Source organism: Gorilla gorilla, chromosome 5, assembly GCF_029281585.2.
Source record: "Gorilla gorilla gorilla isolate KB3781 chromosome 5, NHGRI_mGorGor1-v2.1_pri, whole genome shotgun sequence".
In the NCBI taxonomy this organism is placed as follows: domain Eukaryota; kingdom Metazoa; phylum Chordata; class Mammalia; order Primates; family Hominidae; genus Gorilla; species Gorilla gorilla.
Window position 1 is genome coordinate 75,564,542 of NC_073229.2, and position 22,311 is coordinate 75,586,852.

Below are 22,311 nucleotides of genomic sequence, written 5' to 3' on the forward strand. Positions count from 1 at the left end.
ATATGGACACCTTTCTCACTCCAGAGTAAAGGAATGATGTACTAAAATGAAGGATTTATACCGGGTGGGATGGCTCATGCCTGTAATCACTTTGAGAGGCTCAGGTGGGCGGATTGCTTGAGCTCAGGAGATCGATCAGCCTGGGCAACATGGTGAAACCTCGTCTCTACCAAAAGTATAAAAAATTAGCCAGGTGTGGTGGCACATATCTGTGGTCCCAGCTACTCAGGAGACTAAGGTGGGAGGATGGCTTAAGCCTGGGAGGAGGAGGCTGCAGTGAGCCAAGATCGCACTAGTACACTCCAGCCTGGGTGACAGAGCGAGACTTCATCTCAAAAAATAAAAAAATAGAAAAGGCTGGGCGCGGTGGCTCACGCCTGTAATCCCAGCACTTTCGGAGGCCGAGACGGGCGGATCACGAGGTCAGGAGATTGAGATCATCCTGGCTAACACGGTGAAACCCCGTCTCTACTAAAAATACAAAAAAAATTAGCCAGGCGAGGTGGCGGGCCCCTGTAGTCCCAGCTACTCGGGAGGCTGAGGCGGGAAAATGGCGTGAATCCGGGAGGCAGAGCTCGCAGTGAGCCGAGATCTTGCCACTGCACTCCAGCCTGGGCGACTGAGCGAGACTCCGTCTCCAAAATAAAAAAAGAATGAATAGAAAAACTACAGAACTAGTATGTGTGAACACGACCCAAGGCCAATACGTGTAAGTCTACTGTTTAATTACTATCATAGAATTAATACACTCTGGTCAAAAGAGAACAAGAAGACCTTGAGAAAAGGTTCAGGGAAGTTAGAATCCCAATGTTTGGATGAACAGCATTTATAATTTTAAAATGCAAAATAAAGAGAAATCATTTCTCATGTATCAGTCTACTAAAGTTTTGTCTTCATTTTTAAAATAATTTTCTTTTTAAGTAATAATACCTACTCTGTGTTGGTACGGATATGGTCAAAATGGCATTCTTAAATTCTGTTAACTTTGGTATAACCTGAAACAAGTTTTTTGATGGGTATTACGGCAGTAAGCATCAAGAAGCTTTAAAAGGCACATACCCAATTTTTCAGCTTTTTAAGTATTTATACTTCTGAATAAACTAGGCTCTCTTTTAGAAATCTACCCTACAGAATTACATATTTTTAAAAATCCTCGTACAAATGCTGTTATTTACAAAAATGTTCCTTTTAGCATTATTGGTGACTTAAAATTAGAAACATCCTTTCTCTTCCTCTCTCTCCAGGACTCTCATAACTGTCACCTGAGTTGGTTCCAACGGATACGCAGAATAGAAGACAAATGGGAGAAGAATATCGACAAACTGCAAGGTATGCACCCGAGCTACAGTAATTCCGAGTTGACAGCTCGATCTCCCCTCCCACTCTGCGGCTCTTCAAACCTCTGCAAAAGGAAGAGGGTCTCTGCCTGGGGCAGTCACTCACCGAACCCCGTGAAGCCCATGGTGACCGCAAGCTGCGGGTCCGGTCCCGATGCGTCTGAGCCTGTCACTGGAGCAAGAGGAAAAGAGAGGCGGCCTAGTTAGTGCGGCGCCCCAGCTCCCCCGACACGGCCCACCCCGCCCGGACTCGCTTCATGAAACCCACCTTCGCTGGGCCCAGAGCGCTCCACGGCTGGCCGCACACCGCAAAACCAGCCACAGCGACAGCCCAAACAACTGCAGGGGAACTTGCCAATAACTCGCGGCAAATGCTGGAGGAAGTACCGCCTCCAAGCTACAGCGGCGCCGCCGAAGCCAAGAGCGGCGCCTTCCGCAGAGGGACTGCGGCTTTCTGCGCCGCGCCCCCTACCGGACAGGCGGGAAAGCGCCGCGCAACTCAGACCACTGGAGGGGAGTAGTATCTGGAGTTTCTGTAACATCCTTTCCCTTTTTTTTTTTTTTTAAACCAGAGCCTCTGTCGCCCAGGCTGCAGTACAGTGGCGTAATCTCAGCTCACTGCAACCTCCGCCTCCCGGGATCAAGCGATTCTCCTTCGTCAGCCTCCCGAGTAGCTGAGATTACAGGTGCCCGCCGGTTAATTTTTGGTTTTTTGTTTTGTTTTGTTTTTTTGTTTTTGTTTTGAAACGGAGTCTCTGTCGCCCAGGCTGGAGTGCAACGCCGTGATCTCGGCTCACTGCAACCTCCGCCTCCCGGGTTCAAGCGATTCTTCTGTCTCGGCCTCCCAAGTAGCTGGGATTACAGGCGTCCACCACCACGCGCAGCTAATTTTTTGTATTTTTAGTAGACACGAGGTTTTGCCATGTTGGCCAGGCTGGTTTCGAACTCCTGGCCTCAAGTGATCCGCCTGCCTCGGCCTCCCAAAGTGCTGGGATTACAGGCGACACCCTTTGCTTTTTTTTTTTTTTTTTTTTTTTTTTTGAGGCGGAGTATCACTCTGTTGCCCAGGCTGGAGTGCAATGGCGTGATCTCGGCTCACTGCAACCTCTGCCTCCCAGGTTCAAGAGATTCTTCTGCCTCAGCCTCCCAAGTAGCTGGCACTGCAGACACGCACCACCACACCCAGGTAATTTTTTGTATTTTTAGTAGAGACAGGGTTTAACCATATTGACCAGGCTGGTCTCAAACTCCTGACCTCCTGATTCACTCATCTCGGCCTCCCAAAGTGCTGGGATCACAAGCGTGAGCCATCGCAAATACAAATATTCATTAAACGTATACTTACTCTATGACCTTTCTACCTAGACTAAAGCCAAAAAACTCTGACACCCTAAAAGATTCATAAATTATTTACTACATAAGGTTTAGATGCATCATTACCAATATTGCACATAGAAATTTAATGTTGTTAGTTGAGCAAACAGATGCCATGACTATTTCTTCTCTTTATAAATCTTGGTGGCTTATGGCAGCAGAAGCCTACTCCACTATTTAGGCTCCTATGACAGCTACTTTTCCCCTGTTGAGAAAGTTTCACCTTAAGTTACTACCAAAAAAATTATACAATTAATATATTTTGTAACTCCTGAAAATAATTGTTTATATTATCATCTCAAGTAAAATAAAATATTTTCATAGAGAGATGGAGAGATATGTAGGCAATTTATCAAATATTAACCTCTTCCTAAACATGGGGTTGAATTCCTCCAGTAACATTGTAACGTTGTTAGAATTATGTGAAAGGGGGCTTTGTCTCAACTATCCTGCTAGTCATTCATTCAACAGCAATCTATTTATGTTGTATGTTTCCATTTTTGCCTCCAAACACTGCTAATTTGGTTTGGTTGCTATTTATTTTATACTGTCTTATAAATCCCCTGGAAAGTGTATTGCCCCATGCCTGCACACACTGCAGTACAAGAGTGTACTGAAGTACATAATGGAACAGTTGTTTTTTTCTGCCACTCCATCGCTTGAGTTTAAATAATAAGGAAACAGAGAAATCTAAAACATTTTGAACAGTTAAGAATTATTAAAAGAAAGTAGAATGACAAACAGGAAAATTATCTATCCACATCTATATATGTATATCTTTCTAGAAATGTCCTATAAGGACAAAAGAGGAAAAAATGAAGGGAAAATTATGAACCCTTGAATATGAGTCCTTCTGAGCAAAACTCTGTTCTTAGCATTTCTCCACTATTATCAAGTTTCTAGTATCCTCCAAGAAAATACCATATTATCATCCTGGAACTTTGGTAGTATATACCTGTCCTTTCTATCCCTATCTACAGAGACCTGTCTGATTTAGATTCTAAACTGACCTTCCTCATTTTTTTTTTTTTTGAGACAGTATTGCTCTGTTGCCTATGGTGGAGTTTAGTGGTGTAATCTAGCCTCACTGCAACGTTTGCCTCCAGGATTCAAGTAATTCTCATGCCTCAGCCACCTGAGTAGGTGGAATTAGAAGTGTTCCTCATTTTTACAACTCTAGAACACAGAAATTTTATTTGTCTCCCAAAGTCCAAAAATTTAAGAATAAAAGAAAAATTAAGAGTCAGCTTTGATATCCTGACATACAGTCTTCTTTGAGATATTAATACCTTTTATAATAAAAATGAATGGGTATTTTTATGACTTTTTAGTAAGAAAATAGTGAACCAAACCTGCTTGCACACATTTATATTTACATAATTCTCAAAGACAAATATTTAATTATAGAAACGGTATATATACATATGTACACACATACATACATTAGTGACTCATATTCAAGGACTCATATTCTAGGGTTCATAGTTTTCCCTTCTATATATATATATATATATATATACACATTATATATATATACATACACACACACACGTATATACACATATAAAATACTAAAAAATGTTTAAAAGTTAACTTGTAAATCTTACATTCAGATATTCTGATTTACCGTGTCTATATCAAGACTCAATATGGTTTTGTAAAAGTAAACACTCCAAGTAGTTTTGATGCAAGTCATCTAAATCACACATTAAAAAAATTGTGGCTCATAAGTGTTCATTAACAAATAAATGGATAAAGAAAATATGGTATATATACCCAAAGGAATACTACAGAGCCATAAAAAGAATCAAATCATGTTATTTGCAGAAACATGAATGAAACAATAGGTCCTTATGTTAAGTGAAACAAGCCAAGCATAGAAAGACAAATATTGCATATTCTCACTCATTTGTGGGAGCTAAAAAGTCTGATCTCAGGAAGGTAGAGAGTAGAATGATGGTTAACAGAGGCTGGGAAGGAGGCAGGATGAAGATAGATATTGGTTAATGGGTGCACGTGTAGAGTTATATAGAAGCGATAAGTTCTAGTGTTCAATAGCACACAAGAGTGATTATACTTAGCAATAATTTATTGCCTATTTCAAAATATTCAGAAGAAAAGACTTAAAATGTCCCCAACACATACACACGAAATAAATGTTGGAGGTAGTGGATATCCTAATTACCGTGATTTGGCCATTATCCATTGTATGCATGTGTCGAAACATCACATGAACCCCATAAATATGTACAATCAATATGTATCAATTCACAAAGACGGAAAGATGGAAATGTTTTCATTTATAAAAACAAGGATGGAAAAAAACATCCTTACCTAAATACTGTCCACAATGTCACCGGTGCTTTGCATCATTCAGGTGAGTGATGTTAGTGTCCCTTCTACTTATCCCCGGGGTTTAATTTGCACCAAGATAGTTGTCTGCACAAAGATTCAATAATATACAGAAAATCTTATGGTGACCCAGAGAAGATGTGAAATGATTATAGTTTTATGCCTTAGATGATGTTGCATTTCTAGCCATGGCAACACATCCCCAGAAACTTTTCTGTAATTAAAATGGAAATACTATATAATTTATCATTTCATTATAAAAGTAGTTACTCTATATGTGGAAGGTTTTGGTGGTGTAATTTCCCCAGATATGTATATCAATATGTGCGAGCAAATGCTTGTAAGTAAAAACAGATAAGATAATTTTATACTCTATATGATGTTAAGAGTGTTAAGCCAGAGCAAAATTTCATTTTGAATATGGTAACCCTGGATTTCTTGTTTCAATCTGGATTTTATATTTTAGATAGGCTTAATTAATCAGAAAATAGATCACTCTTACGGCCTCTTCTGAAATTTTAACAAATAGTTTTGTTATCTGTTAAATATCAGCATCTTTAAAGTCTTTGGAGAGACTCTTTTCAGTTTCAGTAAAGCATTAGTGTTTGTACACTAATGTATGTTTGTCAGGTTTATTTATTTATTTATTGACCTCAGTGCAGGAAAATTTCACCCCAGGGGGTCTTACATTATTTTTCTACTCCAAAATACATAGGCTACACAGAACAACATCATTAGCAACATTGTTTCAGCAAGGAAATAATCCTTATTGGCAAAGGGAAACCAAGGAAAGAAAACTATTGTTTTCTTCGGCTACATGCTGTCTGCAAAGCACCCCATGGATTCAATTTCTCATCAATTCAGAATGGAATACTAATGTGCTGCCTAGAGATACAGAAGTGGGATGAAAGCAGGGCCTTACTCAGCATTCAGAACAAAACTGTAAGTAAACTTTCGGGCATGACATGCTTAGAGTCAGTCATAGAGGAAAAATAGAAGCCTCAAGTTCTATTCAGAGACATCAACTTACCAAAGTTTAGGCTAGTATATTCGTCATTTGCACTGGTGCTTTCCAAAGACCCGGATGCGACATTAGCAAAGTTTTCTCATGACCATTCGTGTGCAATAAATTCATAAAGGTCAAATATGTGTATTTATTCTCCATATATTTTTTAATTGTATAAGCTTCGGGCTCAGAGGTGGCTTGGAAAAGATGTCCCTGACTGCATCTCCCTTCACTGCATGTTTGTTCAGCAAAATCTTAATTAAGAGCAAATCATCCTTCACTGATATCAGTGAATATGGTAACATGAAAAAAATAACAATATGAAGGTAGAGAGAACATGGAAGGGGAGGTGAATAATGAACTGGAATGTCCAGTTGGAAAAACCATCTAGAAAGTATTGAGAAAGTATAATGATTGATACTATCATAGTAAAGTCAGAAGACATAGAGAAGTAGTGTTGACACATCCCATGTTTTGCTAGTCTCAGAATTAAAACTTAAAGAAATAATAGTCAATAATTTTTAATGATTAAATAAAAATGATGAAAAGACAATGGATTAAAATAAAACAAACAAAACTGCCTCTACATTATCGATGTTAATGTTAAGGAAGTTAAAGACAAAAAAATAAGCTTCCAGACAGAAAAAAACTTAACTACAAAGAAGTCAAGCGGAGATGAACATAAAGTATGAAAAAAATCTTTCTATGCAACATGCAATTAGACGTATCTAATAACTTGATAATATATAGTATAGTATAATACATCTTGTTAATAAGAATAATTTAGAATGCATTAAGTTTACCTATAATTTATAGGTTGGTTAGCCATAGTAAACATGATAATACATAAATGTAGTTCTGTAATTTCAGTATGTAATGACTCCCTACAATAACTTTTGGAAGAAGTGTACATATGGGGGGAATCAATAAGACATACTCCATCAATCAGCTATTGTTGAGTAAAAACCACATCAAAACTTAGCAGATTAAAACAATAATTATTTATTATTTCTCATGATTGAGCCAAATCTGGCTGATCTATGCTTATATATCTGAGAACTCAATAACAATAGGTTAGTGGAAGTCAGTCTGTACTGAGACTACTGGTATCTGCTCTGTTGTAATTCACTTTGTGGGGCTAACATTGCTCATGACATTGACAGGGCTCCAAAAGCAACAACAGAAACAAGAAAGCTGTTTGAAGCCTAAGCTCATGGATGACACATTCTCTTCATGACATGAAACATGAAGTAAAAAACTAATAATATCTCTACACACTTAATATACATAAAAGTAATAAAGCTACTTATTTATTTAATTTTGCATTTAGTGTTTGCCCATCTCTGTTTAGCATATTGAATACCTATCTAAAAGTGATTAAAATTGAGTGAGGAACTCAAAGAGTTTATAGAACAGTGAGAAAGAGAATCCAGTCATAAGAAAATGCATCTGGAGTAAAACTCGATGTACAGACTTCCTGGAAGGGGCATATATTTATGCTACCTCAGTGTGTTATTTGAGTAGATATGTAGTTAAACAGAAAGGATGTAAAACATCAGGCTGAAGGTAAAATGCCATTATGTTTATGATTTTTTTCTTTTGTTGAGTACAGGGGACTTTATTGATGGTACATGACAAGGTGGGGCTCCCTAGGCTTCTCCCATTCTTCAGGGGGTCTGGTGTGGAAACTGTGTTGAAGGGAGAGTCTCAGCATGTCAGGGACAGAATGTGGCAGGGACTTGCTAGCCCCTGAGGACCTCTTTTCCTGTTGTTTTCTCACTGGGGCTGATGGTCTAGGACAGTGTGGCAGGGACTTGCTGCAGCTGAGGGCCTCTGTTTTCTTGTTGTGTTCTCACTGGGGCCGATGGTCTAGGGGGCTCTTACTCCTTGGAGGCCATGTGTACCATAAAGTCTACCACCCTGTTGCTGTAGCCAAATTCATTGTCATATCAGAATATGAGCTTGACAGAGTGATCGCTGAGGACAATGCCAGCCCCAACGTTGAAAGTGGAAGGGTCGATGTCACTGTTAAAGTTGGAGGAGACAACTTGGTGCTCAGTGTAGCCCCACGATGCTCTTGAGGGGCCCTTCCTTGCCTCCTTCATTACCTTGTTGGTGTTACCATATTTGGCAGGTTTCTTTATATGGCAGGTCAGGTCCACAACCAACATGTTGGCAGTGGGGACACAGAAGGCCATGCCAGTGAGGTTCTCGTTCAGTGTGGGGATGACTTTGCCTTGGTAACACTAGTTAATTGCAGGGGTGATGTTCTGTAGAGTTCCATAGCTGTCATCCCAGTTTCCCAGAGGGGTTATCTTCGTCTTCTGGATGGCAGTGATGGCATGGACTGTGGTCATGAATCCCTCCATGATGCCAAAGTTGTCATGGATGACCTTGGTTGGGGGTGCTAAGCAGTTGGTAGAACAGGAAGCATTGCTGATGATTGTGAAGTTGTTTTTGTTTTTCTCATGATTTACAACCATCACAAACATGGGGGCATCAGCAGAAGGGGGAGAAATCATGACCCCTTTAAGTGAGCCCTAGTCTTTTCCAAGGTAGTGATGATGCTGGTGGATTCCACAAGATAATCAGCACTGGCATCCCCCTATTTGATTTGGATGGGATCTTGCTCCTGGAAGATGGTAATGAGATTGCCATTGATGACAAGCTTCCCATTCTCAGCCTTGATGGTGCGTGGAACTTGCCATGGGTGGAATCATACTGGAACATGTGGACCATGTAATTGAGGTCAATGAAGAGGTCATTGATGGTGACAATAACCACTTTGCTAGAGTTAAAACTGTACTAGTGATCAGGCACCCAGTAAGGCCAAATCCGTTTACTCTGGCCTTCACTTCAACCTTCATGTCTCAGGGACATGGCTGGCACTGCACAAGATGTGACTGTCTATAGAATGGGAGGAGCAGAAAGCCTATATTTATGATTTTTATATAATCGCATCAGCACGGAAGAACTGTTGGTGCCTAGTATGCATCTTGCATATTTGGCATCCAAAACTATTGCTTGATTTGATTTCGTTTCAATCTAAAACTTTTTTTTTGTAATATTAACATTTGGGGGAATTTATGCTCAGCTGCTCTTCAGAGAATAGAACACAGAGATGATAGAATTGGTAAACTATAAACTAGTGTGGATGAATCTTTTGTAATGGTTGATTTTGTGTCACAGGGTGCCCAGATATTTGGTTAAACATTTTTTCTGTGTGTGTTTGTGAGAGTATTTCTGGATAAGATTAACATTTGAATTAGTAAACTGAGTATAGACTATTGCCCTGCACAATGTCCCCAGGCCTCATCCGATCAGTTGAAGATTGAATAAAAACAGAAGGCTGAGTAAGGAAGAATTCACTCTCTCTGCTTGACTCCCTTTTAGCTGGGACATCAGTCTCCTCCTGCCTTTGGACTTGGACTGAGACTGAAACTTACACCATCAGCTCTCTTTCTTCTTGGGCCTTCAGACTTGGACTGGAGCTATACCATCAGCTCTCTTTGAGCCTGCTGACTTTCCTAGCTTGCAGATCTTAGGACTTGTCAGCCCTCATATTGCATGAGCCAATTCTTTATAATAAATCTCTCTCTCTCCCCACACACATGCGTGCGCATACACACACACACACACACACACACACACACACACACACACACACACACACACACTAGTGGTTCTGTTCTCTGGAGAACCCTAATACACATTTTGGTATGGAGTCTACAGGAACAGAATCTCAAGAATGAGCTTTCTGAATTGGTTCTGGGGTTTTGGAATTGGCTCTGTAATGTAATTAGATTTAGAGATTCTCATAACTCTATTTCCAGCAGTAAAGAGAGCATTGATAGTACATGTTGTACTCTGGTGATAGTGATATACAAAATAGCACCATTTGATACTCTGAACCACTTATAGGAAGTAAAGATCTGAATGATTGTTTATATGAGACTTTCTAACATTTTTGGCAAACTAACGAGTATAATGAGATTGACTGGTTGCTCCTATTGTCACTAGACCAAGTGGGAAAAATAAAGGATGAGCTCAGGGATTTGAATATGATAAAGATCAGTGTCCCAGAGGCTGATGGGTGGATCATAGGAATCCCTTAGCCTATTTACCTGAAAGGGTGCTTGTACCAGGTGTTAACAGACTGGGTGAGTAATTTGAGGGACTTGCTCCAATATTGGGAAAAATGAAAACATGAGGCCATCTTGGAAAGTTTTTAAGAGCAGAGATAAGCTTTGTTCATCTTTGAAAAAATTGCACATCCATGGGCTTGGTACCTTTTTACTGGTGTGTGTTCAATAAAGGCTGGTTAAACTGGGCCACATTCTTGATGATGGAGCATTTCCCTTCCTGCTGAGGCTTTTCAATGGCAATAGAATTGCCTAGTAGCTGAAGAATGAGTGCTAAGGTGCAATGTTCTGGGAAACTAATAAGGGAAGTTTATTGATATAAATTTGCCTTACTCCAGAATAAGTATTTTTTGGCTGGCAGTGTTTTTTTTTATTTTATAGCTGTCTTGACTACTAGCAAGAAACTCAGGGCATATAAATTCTAACTTGGTTTTAACGGTAGGAGAGTACATGGCATCTCTTGGCCTCAGATCCCTCTCCTTCAATTTAAGTAGGATAATCATATTAACCAAATCATCAGGCTGTTATAAAATATATTTTAATAAAAATATCCCCATACAAAAGAATCCCTTTGGTGATTAATAAAAAGTTGGTATAATGAGGTTGTAATCTCCAGCTCAGTAGGAGGGAGAGAACTACAACGGGAAGTATTGAGATTCTTCAACCCCATCAGGGGACAATTACAATAATAACCATAATAACAATAATAATAGCAAAAAACCCAATAGTACTTGCCATTTATATTACATTAGAGCCAGAAATTCTATACAGAAGGAGGGTGGCACCCTAGTTGGAAGGAGGTAGTGAGGCTAGGAGACACCTTGTGGTTGAATTGGTATAGCACTTTACCTTCGATTGAGAAGACGACAACTGTTAGGATCAAAGAATGGGGATGGGCTGGGTGCAGTGGCTCACACCTGTAATCCCAGCACTTTGGGAGACCAAGATGGCGGATCACCTGAGGTCAGGAGTTTGAGACCAGCCTGGCCAACATGGTGAAACCCCGTCTCTACTAAACATACAAAAGTTAGCTGGGCATGTTTGTGGGCACCTGTACAGCTACTTGGGAGGCTGAGGCAAGAGAATCACTTGAACCCGAGAGACGGAGCTTGCATGAGCCGAGACCATGCCATTGCACTTCAGCCTGGGCAACAAGAGTGAAACTCCATCTCAAAAAAAAAAAAAAAAAAAAAAGAAAAGAATGGGGATGGGGCAGGTGAGTGGAAGTGAGGAATAGGGATGGGGGTGGCACATATCTGGCTACCTCAATCTTGTGAGCTGAACTTTTCTAAGCCAAGCAGGCACCTCACTACCAAATGAAAGACCCAGTGATGATTTAAAATGCATATAATCCAAGCCTGTGCCTTTGACAGTCAGTTTTCTCTAAGAACTTATCCCTAATGTTGACAGGATACCCAACTATCTTTGGTCACTTAATTAATTAATTCCTACAAGAAATTTAATGCCTGAACCCTCTTCTCACTCCCCACAAACTACTTCTTTATGGCTGATGCATGGTGCTTTGCCATTTCAGAACTTGAAATAGTTTACTTACGTCAATATACCTACTGCAGATATAATTCCTGTATAGTCTTTGTTCAAAGAAAGTATTATTTGTTCTTTAATTTTTGTTATGTCATTCTCTCACAGGATGGTGCTAGCATATATAAGACTGAAACACCAAAGTCCTCCGTGGAAGTTAATGAATTTCTGTGAGTGCACTTTACGTTACATAGGAAGTTGTTTGGTAGCAAGTAGCACATATTTGGGTGATAAGGGGTTAATATGCTTCCATCTACATAAAAGTTCAAAGTTTGATTATTATGCATTGCATATCAGGGTGGATGACTAGTTTTGATTTTGTCAGGATAAATGTGTTCTCCCTGCTCCAACTGTTATGCCAAGGATGGCCTTATTCTAGAACCTCCTAATTCTGTTTTGAACATTCCTAGTCATCATTCCTAAAAATGAAATATTATATACTAGTACATGAGCTCATGAGAGCTTTCATAGCTGTAATTAAAGATGCATAAAAGGCATGTAACACTTTCAACTCAAGTCACATGCTGGTCTGTTTTATCAACTATTCGCAAAGATTCTCCTGATTGGTGATTAAAAGTGGATTAACAATTCGAGTTTCTTTCTTCAGGGTTATGAGTTGGATTCTTCAGCGGAGTATTTGAGCCATGCCTTGAGGCACATACTTCAAGTTGCTGCATCCAGTTTTAAACTCCAGATTGAGCTTTACATATTAAATGTGCACATTTGTTTTCACATTTTTGAGCTTTGCCTGTGGCAGCCTCTCTAATTAATCATCCCGCGGGCTTAGAAAACTTCTGCCCAATCCTTTCTGATTTGTTAAAAGAAAGAGAGAAGGTTTTAGTCTGAAAAAGGCCTTATCTGATAAACATCACATTATATGGATTTTTACATTTAAGTATATTTTCTTTTTAAATCCAGTGGCTTTCCCAAACTAGAAAGATGGAGTGTTGTGGGGAAAAGCAAGAGAGATCAGATTGTTGCTGTGTCTGTATAGAAAGAAGTAGACATAGGAGACTCCATTTTGTTCTGTACTAAGAAAAATTCCTCTGCCTTGAGATTCTGTTAATCTATAACCTTACCCCCAACCCCCTGCTCTCTGAAACATGTGCTGTGTCAACTCAGAGTTAAATGGATTAAGGGTGGTGCAAGATCTGCTTTGTTAAACAGATGCTTGAAGGCAGCATGCTCCTTAAGAGTCATCACCACTCCCTAATCTCAAGTACCCAGGGACACAAAAACTGCGGAAGGCCGCAGGGACCTCTGCCTAGGAAAGCCAGGTATTGTCCAAGGTTTCTCCCCATGTGATAGTCTGAAATATGGCCTCGTGGGAAGGGAAAGACCTGACCGTCCCCCAGCCCGACACCCGTAAAGGGTCTGTGCTGAGGAGGATTAGTATAAGAGGAAGGCATGCCTCTTGCAGTTGAGACAAGAGGAAGGCATCTGTTTCCTGCCTGTCCCTGGGCAATGGAATGTCTCGGTATAAAACCCGATTGTATGCTCCATCTACTGAGATAGGGAAAAACCGCCTTAGGGCTGGAGGTGGGACCTGCGGGCAGCAATACTGCTTTATAAAGCATTGAGATGTTTATGTGTATGCATATCTAAAAGCACAGCACTTAATCCTTTACATTGTCTATGATGCAAAGACCTTTGTTCACGTGTTTGTCTGCTGACCCTCTCCCCACTATTGTCTTGTGACCCTGACACAACCCCCTTTTCTTTAAGCACCCAGGAATGATCAATAAATACTAAGGGAACTCAGAGGCTGGCGGGATCCTCCATATGCTGAATGCTGGTCCCCCGGGTCCCCTTATTTCTTTCTCTATACTTTGTCTCTGTGTCTTTTTCTTTCCTAAGTCTCTCGTTCCACCTTACGAGAAAGACCCACAGGTGTGTAGGGGCAACCCACCCCTACATCTGGTGCCCAACGTGGAGGCTTTTCTCTAGGGTGAAGGTACGCTCGAGCGTGGTCATTGAGGATAAGTCGACGAGAGATCCCGAGTACATCTACAGTCAGCCGTACGGTAAGCTTGTGCGCTCGGAAGAAGCTAGGGTGATAATGGGGCAAACTAAAAGTAAAATTAAAAGTAAATATGCCTCTTATCTCAGCTTTATTAAAATTCTTTTAAAAAGAGGGGGAGTTAAAGTATCTACAAAAAATCTAATCAAGCTATTTCAAATAATAGAACAATTTTGCCCATGGTTTCCAGAACAAGGAACTTTAGATCTAAAAGACTGGAAAAGAATTGGTAAGGAACTAAAACAAGCATGTAGGAAAGGTAATATCATTCCACTTACAGTATGGAATGATTGGGCCATTATTAAAGCAGCTTTAGAACCATTTCAAACAGAAGAAGATAGCGTTTCAGTTTCTGACGCCCCTGGAAGCTGTTTAATAGATTGTAATGAAAAGACAAGGAAAAAATCCCAGAAAGAAAGGGAAGGTTTACATTGCGAATATGTAGCAGAGCCGGTAATGGCTCAGTCAATGCAAAATGTTGACTATAATCAATTACAGGAGGTGATATATCCTAAAACGTTAAAATTAGAAGGAAAAGGTCCAGAATTAGTGGGGCCATCAGAGTCTAAACCACGAGGGCCAAGTCCTCTTCCAGCAGGTCAGGTGCCTGTAAGATTACAACCTCAAACGCAGGTTAAAGAAAATAAGACCCAACCGCCAGTAGCTTATCAATACTGGCCGCCGGCTGAACTTCAGTATCGGCCACCCCCAGAAAGTCAGTATGGATATCCAGGAATGCCCCCAGCACCACAGGGCAGGGTGCCGTACCCTCAGCTTCCCACTAGGAGACTTGATCCTACGGCACCACCTAGTAGACAGGGTAGTGAATTACATGAAATTATTGATAAATCAAGAAAGGAAGGAGATACTGAGGCGTGGCAATTCCCAGTAACGTTAGAACCGATGCCACCTGGAGAAGGAGCCCAAGAGGGAGAGCCTCTCACAGTTGAGGCCAGATACAAGTCTTTTTCGATAAAAATGCTAAAAGATATGAAAGAGGGAGTAAAACAGTATGGACCCAACTCCCCTTATATGAGGACATTATTAGATTCCATTGCTCATGGACATAGACTCATTCCTTATGATTGGGAGATTCTGGCAAAATCGTCTCTCTCACCCTCTCAATTTTTACAATTTAAGACTTGGTGGATTGATGGGGTACAAGAACAGGTCCGAAGAAATAGGGCTGCCAATCCTCCAGTTAACATAGATGCAGATCAACTATTAGGAACAGGTCAAAATTGGAGTACTATTAGTCAACAAGCATTAATGCAAAATGAGGCCATTGAGCAAGTTAGAGCTATCTGCCTTAGAGCCTGGGAAAAAATCCAAGACCCAGGAAGCGCCTGCCCCTCATTTAATACAGTAAGACAAGGTTCAAAAGAGCCCTACCCTGATTTTGTGGCAAGGCTCCAAGATGTTGCTCAAAAGTCAATTGCCAATGAAAAAGCCCGTAAGGTCATAGTGGAGTTGATGGCATATGAAAACGCCAATCCTGAGTGTCAATCAGCCATTAAGCCATTAAAAGGAAAGGTTCCTGCAGGATCAGATGTAATCTCAGAATATGTAAAAGCCTGTGATGGAATCGGAGGAGCTATGCATAAAGCTATGCTTATGGCTCAAGCAATAACAGGAGTTGTTTTAGGAGGACAAGTTAGAACATTTGGAGGAAAATGTTATAATTGTGGCCAAATTGGTCACTTAAAAAAGAATTGCCCAGTCTTAAATAAACAGAATATAACTATTCAAGCAACTCCAACAGGTAGAGAGCCACCTGACTTATGTCCAAGATGTAAAAAAGGAAAACATTGGGCTAGTCAATGTCGTTCTAAATTTAATAAAAATGGGCAACCATTGTCGGGAAATGAGCAAAGGGGCCAGCCTCAGGCCCCACAACAAACTGGGGCATTCCCAATTCAGCCATTTGTTCCTCAGGGTTTTCAGGGACAACAACCCCCACTGTCCCAAGTGTTTCAGGGAATAAGCCAGTTACCACAATACAACAATTGTCCCCCGCCACAAGCGGCAGTGCAGCAGTAGATTTATGTACTCTACAAGCAGTCTCTCTGCTTCCAGGGGAGCCCCCACAAAAAATCCCCACAGGGGTATATGGCCCCCTGCCTGAGGGGACTGTAGGACTAATCTTAGGAAGATCAAGTCTAAATCTAAAAGGAGTTCAAATTCATACTGGTGTGGTTGATTCAGACTAAAGGTGAAATTCAATTGGTTATTAGCTCTTCAATTCCTTGGAGTGCCAGTCCAGGAGACAGGATTGCTCAATTATTACTCCTGCCATATATTAAGGGTGGAAATAGTGAAATAAAAAGAATAGGAGGGTTTGGAAGCACTGATCCGACAGAAAAAGCTGCATATTGGGCAAGTCAGGTCTCAGAGAACAGACCTGTGTGTAAGGCCATTATTCAAGGAAAACAGTTTGAAGGGTTGGTAGACACTGGAGCAGATGTCTCTATCATTGCTTTAAATCAGTGGCCGCTACCAAAACAAAAACTGGAGGCTTTACATTTATTAGCAAATGAACAGTTAGAAAAGGGTCATATTGAGCCTTCATTCTCGCCTTGGAATTCTCCTGTGTTTGTAATTCAGAAGAAATCAGGCAAATGGCGTATGTTAACTGACTTAAGGGCCGTAAATGCTGTAATTCAACCCATGGGTCCTCTCCAACCTGGGTTGCCCTCTCCGGCCATGATCCCAAAAGACTGGCCTTTAATTATAATCGATCTAAAGGATTGCTTTTTTACCATCCCTCTGGCGGAGCAGGATTGCGAAAAATTTGCCTTTACTATACCAGCCATAAATAATAAAGAACCAGCCACCAGGTTTCAGTGGAAAGTGCTACCTCAGAGAATGCTTAATAGTCCAACTATTTGTCAGAATTTTGTAGGTCGAGCTCTTCAACCAGTTAGAGACAAGTTTTCAGACTGTTATATTATTCATTATATTGATGATATTTTATGTGCTGCAGAAACAAAAGATAAATTAATTGACTGTTATACATTTCTGCAAGCAGAGGTTGCCAACGCAGGACTGGCAATAGCATCTGATAAGATCCAAACCTCTACTCCTTTTCATTATTTAGGGATGCAGATAGAAAATAGAAAAATTAAGCCACAAAAAATAGAAATAAGAAAAGACACATTAAAAACACTAAATGATTTTCAAAAATTGCTGGGAGATATTAATTGGATTCGGCCAACTCTAGGCATTCCTACTTATGCCATGTCAAATTTGTTCTCTATCTTAAGAGGAGACTCAGACTTAAATAGTAAAAGAATGTTAACCCCAGAGGCAACAAAAGAAATTAAATTAGTGGAAGAAAAAATTCAGTCAGCGCAAATAAATAGAATAGATCCTTTAGCTCCACTCCAACTTTTGATTTTTGCCACTGCACATTCTCCAACAGGCATCATTATTCAAAATACTGATCTTGTGGAGTGGTCATTCCTTCCTCACAGTACAGTTAAGACTTTTACATTGTACTTGGATCAAATGGCTACATTAATCGGTCAGACAAGATTACGAATAATAAAATTATGTGGAAATGACCCAGACAAAATAGTTGTCCCTTTAACCAAGGAACAAGTTAGACAAGCCTTTATCAATTCTGGTGCATGGCAGATTGGTCTTGCTAATTTTGTGGGAATTATTGATAATCATTACCCAAAAACGAAAATCTTCCAGTTCTTAAAATTGACCACTTGGATTCTACCTAAAATTACCAGACATGAACCTTTAGAAAATGCTCTAACAGTATTTACTGATGGTTCCAGCAATGGAAAAGCGGCTTATACAGGGCCGAAAGAACGAGTAATCAAAACTCCATATCAATCGGCTCAAAGAGCAGAGTTGGTTGCAGTCATTACAGTGTTACAAGATTTTGACCAACCTATCAATATTATATCAGATTCTGCATATGTAGTACAGGCTACAAGGGATGTTGAGACAGCTCTAATTAAATATAGCATGGATGATCAGTTAAACCAGCTATTCAATTTATTACAACAAACTGTAAGAAACAGAAATTTCCCATTTTATATTACTCATATTCGAGCACACACTAATTTACCAGGGCCTTTGACTAAAGCAAATGAACAAGCTGACTTACTGGTATCATCTGCATTCATAAAAGCAAAAGAACTTCATGCTTTGACTCATGTAAATGCAGCAGGATTAAAAAACAAATTTGATGTCACATGGAAACAGGCAAAAGATATTGTACAACATTGCACCCAGTGTCAAGTCTTACACCTGCCCACTCAAGAGGCAGGAGTTAATCCCAGAGGTCTGCGTCCTAATGCATTATGGCAAATGGATGTCACGCATGTACCTTCATTTGGAAGATTATCATATGTTCATGTAACAGTTGATACTTATTCACATTTCATATGGGCAACTTGCCAAACAGGAGAAAGTACTTCCCATGTTAAAAAACATTTATTGTCTTGTTTTGCTGTAATGGGAGTTCCAGAAAAAATCAAAACTGACAATGGACCAGGATATTGTAGTAAAGCTTTCCAAAAGTTCTTAAGTCAGTGGAAAATTTCACATACAACAGGAATTCCCTATAATTCCCAAGGACAGGCCATAGTTGAAAGAACTAATAGAACACTCAAAACTCAATTAGTTAAACAAAAAGAAGGGGGAGACAGTAAGGAGTGTACCACTCCTCAGATGCAACTTAATCTAGCACTCTATACTTTAAATTTTTTAAACATTTATAGAAATCAGACTACTACTTCTGCAGAACAACATCTTACTGGTAAAAAGAACAGCCCACATGAAGGAAAACTAATTTGGTGGAAAGATAATAAAAATAAGACATGGGAAATAGGGAAGGTGATAACGTGGGGGAGAGGTTTTGCTTGTGTTTCACCAGGAGAAAATCAGCTTCCTGTTTGGATACCCACTAGACATTTGAAGTTCTACAATGAACCCATCGGAGATGCAAAGAAAAGCACCTCCGCGGAGACGGAGACACCGCAATCGAGCACCGTTGACTCACAAGATGAACAAAATGGTAACGTCAGAAGAACAGATGAATTTGCCATCCACCAAGAAGGCAGAGCCGCCGACTTGGGCACAACTAAAGAAGCTGACGCAGTTAGCTACAAAATATCTAGAGAACACAAAGGTGACACAAACCCCAGAGAGTATGCTGCTTGCAGCCTTGATGATTGTATCAACGGTGGTAAGTCTCCCTATGCCTGCAGGAGCAGCTGCAGCTAATTATACCTACTGGGCCTATGTGCCTTTCCCGCCCTTAATTCGGGCAGTCACATGGATGGATAATCCTATAGAAGTATATGTTAATGATAGTGTATGGGTACCTGGCCCCACAGATGATCGCTGCCCTGCCAAACCTGAGGAAGAAGGGATGATGATAAATATTTCCATTGGATATCGTTATCCTCCTATTTGCCTAGGGAGAGCACCAGGATGTTTAATGCCTGCAGTCCAAACTTGGTTGGTAGAAGTACCTACTGTCAGTCCCATCAATAGATTCACTTATCACATGGTAAGCGGGATGTCACTCAGGCCACGGGCAAATTATTTACAAGACTTTTCTTATCAAAGATCATTAAAATTTAGACCTAAAGGGAAACCTTGCCCCAAGGAAATTCCCAAAGAATCAAAAAATACAGAAGTTTTAGTTTGGGAAGAATGTGTGGCCAATAGTGCGGTGATATTACAAAACAATGAATTCGGAACTATTATAGATTGGGCACCTCGAGGTCAATTCTACCACAATTGCTCAGGACAAACTCAGTCGTGCCCAAGTACACAAGTGAGTCCAGCTGTTGATAGTGACTTAACAGAAAGTTTAGACAAACATAAGTATAAAAAATTACAGTCCTTCTACCCTTGGGAATGGGGAGAAAAAGGAATCTCTACCCCAAGACCAAAAATAATAAGTCCTGTTTCTGGTCCTGAACATCCAGAATTATGGAGGCTTACTGTGGCCTCACACCACATTAGAATTTGGTCTGGAAATCAAACTTTAGAAACAAGAGATCGTAAGCCATTTTATACTATCGACCTAAATTCCAGTCTAACAGTTCCTTTACAAAGTTGCGTAAAGCCCCCTTATATGCTAGTTGTAGGAAATATAGTTATTAAACCAGACTCCCAGACTATAACCTGTGAAAATTGTAGATTGTTTACTTGCATTGATTCAACTTTTAATTGGCAACACCGTATTCTGCTGGTGAGAGCAAGAGAGGGCGTGTGGATCCCTGTGTCCATGGACCGACCGTGGGAGGCCTCGCCATCCGTCCATATTTTGACTGAAGTATTAAAAGGTGTTTTAAATAGATCCAAAAGATTCATTTTTACTTTAATTGCAGTGATTATGGGATTAATTGCAGTCACAGCTACGGCTGCTGTAGCAGGAGTTGCATTGCACTCTTCTGTTCAGTCGGTAAACTTTGTTAATGATTGGCAAAAAAATTCTACAAGATTGTGGAATTCGCAATCTAGTATTGATCAAAAATTGGCAAATCAAATTAATGATCTTAGACAAACTGTCATTTGGATGGGAGACAGACTCATGAGCTTAGAACATCGTTTCCAGTTACAGTGTGACTGGAATACGTCAGACTTTTGCATTACACCCCAAATTTATAATGAGTCTGAGCATCACTGGGACATGGTTAGACGCCATCTACAGGGAAGAGAAGATAATCTCACTTTAGACATTTCCAAATTGAAAGAACAAATTTTCGAAGCATCAAAAGCCCATGTAAATCTGGTGCCAGGAACTGAGGCAATTGCAGGAGTTGCTGATGGCCTCGCAAATCTTAACCCTGTCACTTGGGTTAAGACCATCGGAAGTACTACGATTATAAATCTCATATTAATCCTTGTGTGCCTGTTTTGTCTGTTGTTAGTCTGCAGGTGTACCCAACAGCTCCGAAGAGACAGCGACCATCGAGAACGGGCCATGATGACGATGGCGGTTTTGTCGAAAAGAAAAGGGGGAAATGTGGGGAAAAGCAAGAGAGATCAGATTGTTGCTGTGTCTGTATAGAAAGAAGTAGACATAGGAGACTCCATTTTGTTCTGTACTAAGAAAAATTCCTCTGCCTTGAGATTCTGTTAATCTATAACCTTACCCCCAACCCCCTGCTCTCTGAAACATATGCTGTGTCAACTCAGAGTTAAATGGATTAAGGGTGGTGCAAGATCTGCTTTGTTAAACAGATGCTTGAAGGCAGCATGCTCCTTAAGAGTCATCACCACTCCCTAATCTCAAGTACCCAGGGACACAAAAACTGCGGAAGGCCGCAGGGACCTCTGCCTAGGAAAGCCAGGTATTGTCCAAGGTTTCTCCCCATGTGATAGTCTGAAATATGGCCTCGTGGGAAGGGAAAGACCTGACCGTCCCCCAGCCCGACACCCGTAAAGGGTCTGTGCTGAGGAGGATTAGTATAAGAGGAAGGCATGCCTCTTGCAGTTGAGACAAGAGGAAGGCATCTGTCTCCTGCCTGTCCCTGGGCAATGGAATGTCTCGGTATAAAACCCGATTGTATGCTCCATCTACTGAGATAGGGAAAAACCGCCTTAGGGCTGGAGGTGGGACCTGCGGGCAGCAATACTGCTTTATAAAGCATTGAGATGTTTATGTGTATGCATATCTAAAAGCACAGCACTTAATCCTTTACATTGTCTATGATGCAAAGACCTTTGTTCACGTGTTTGTCTGCTGACCCTCTCCCCACTATTGTCTTGTGACCCTGACACAACCCCCTTTTCTTTAAGCACCCAGGAATGATCAATAAATACTAAGGGAACTCAGAGGCTGGCGGGATCCTCCATATGCTGAATGCTGGTCCCCCGGGTCCCCTTATTTCTTTCTCTATACTTTGTCTCTGTGTCTTTTTCTTTCCTAAGTCTCTCGTTCCACCTTACGAGAAAGACCCACAGGTGTGTAGGGGCAACCCACCCCTACAGAGTGTTTGCATAAATCCACCAACCACCAACATCAGCAGAAAGAAAGCTTGATACAGTAAAGGAAAGAAATGGCAATTTAACAGTTCTTTTATTTTCCATTCAGATCACATACACATTAACCAAATGAGGCCTCACAGCATGGAATCTGATATAGCAATGTTTTCAGGAAGCAATAATTGAATACTCCTCATTAAAAAGGTTCATAAAAGAATCCTATTAAAACCAATACGAATAATAAACCTTGAAAATGTTGCTTTAAATTCCAAGAGGATGGCGAAGATCTGCGTCAGTAACAGTCTTCCTGTTCATAGAGTGATTTTGAAAATCTCGTGGGCTGAATTTTTCCAAGCCAAGCAGGCATCTCACTATCCAGTGAAAGACCCAGGGACTATTTTAAATGCATTCAATCCAAGCCTGTGCCTTTCACAGTCAGTTTTCTCCAAGAATTTATCCCTAATCCTGACAGGATACCCAACCGAAAGGCTAATTATTTTTAGTCACTTAATTAATAGATAATTCTTACAAAGAGCCCAACACCTGAACCCACCAAGTCCTCTTTGCATGGGAAAA

The 22,311-nt window shown here is 40.5% G+C and overlaps 2 protein-coding genes and 1 pseudogene across 5 annotated transcripts in view; 2 read left to right on the plus strand and 1 right to left on the minus strand.

The window, feature by feature from the left end:
• Positions 1-1,738, minus strand: part of LOC109023127 (putative inactive beta-glucuronidase-like protein SMA3) — a 63,677-nt gene extending 61,939 nt beyond the window's left edge. For 2 of the 4 annotated variants that reach the window (XM_063707687.1, XM_063707686.1), the window contains exons 1-2: positions 1,606-1,715; positions 1,444-1,509 (exon numbers count right to left, since the gene is read on the minus strand). In XM_063707687.1, the coding sequence (XP_063563757.1) occupies positions 1,444-1,462 (19 nt within the window). In that variant the 5' untranslated portion in view covers positions 1,463-1,509; positions 1,606-1,715. Of the gene's footprint in view, positions 1-1,443; positions 1,510-1,605 lie in introns of all 4 variants that reach the window. The other 2 variants (XM_055391594.2, XM_063707688.1) reach the window with 2 other exon arrangements.
• An 11,494-nt stretch (positions 1,739-13,232) lies between these two features.
• Positions 13,233-15,983, plus strand: LOC129534462 (endogenous retrovirus group K member 8 Gag polyprotein-like; annotated as a pseudogene).
• Positions 13,701-21,651, plus strand: LOC129534573 (endogenous retrovirus group K member 6 Env polyprotein-like). Its single transcript, XM_055392101.2, has 2 exons — positions 13,701-13,777; positions 18,702-21,651. The coding sequence occupies exon 2, from the start codon at positions 18,719-18,721 to the stop codon at positions 20,816-20,818; it is 2,100 nt and encodes a 699-aa protein (XP_055248076.1). The 5' UTR covers positions 13,701-13,777; positions 18,702-18,718; the 3' UTR covers positions 20,819-21,651.
• Positions 21,652-22,311: the final 660 nt, after the last annotated feature.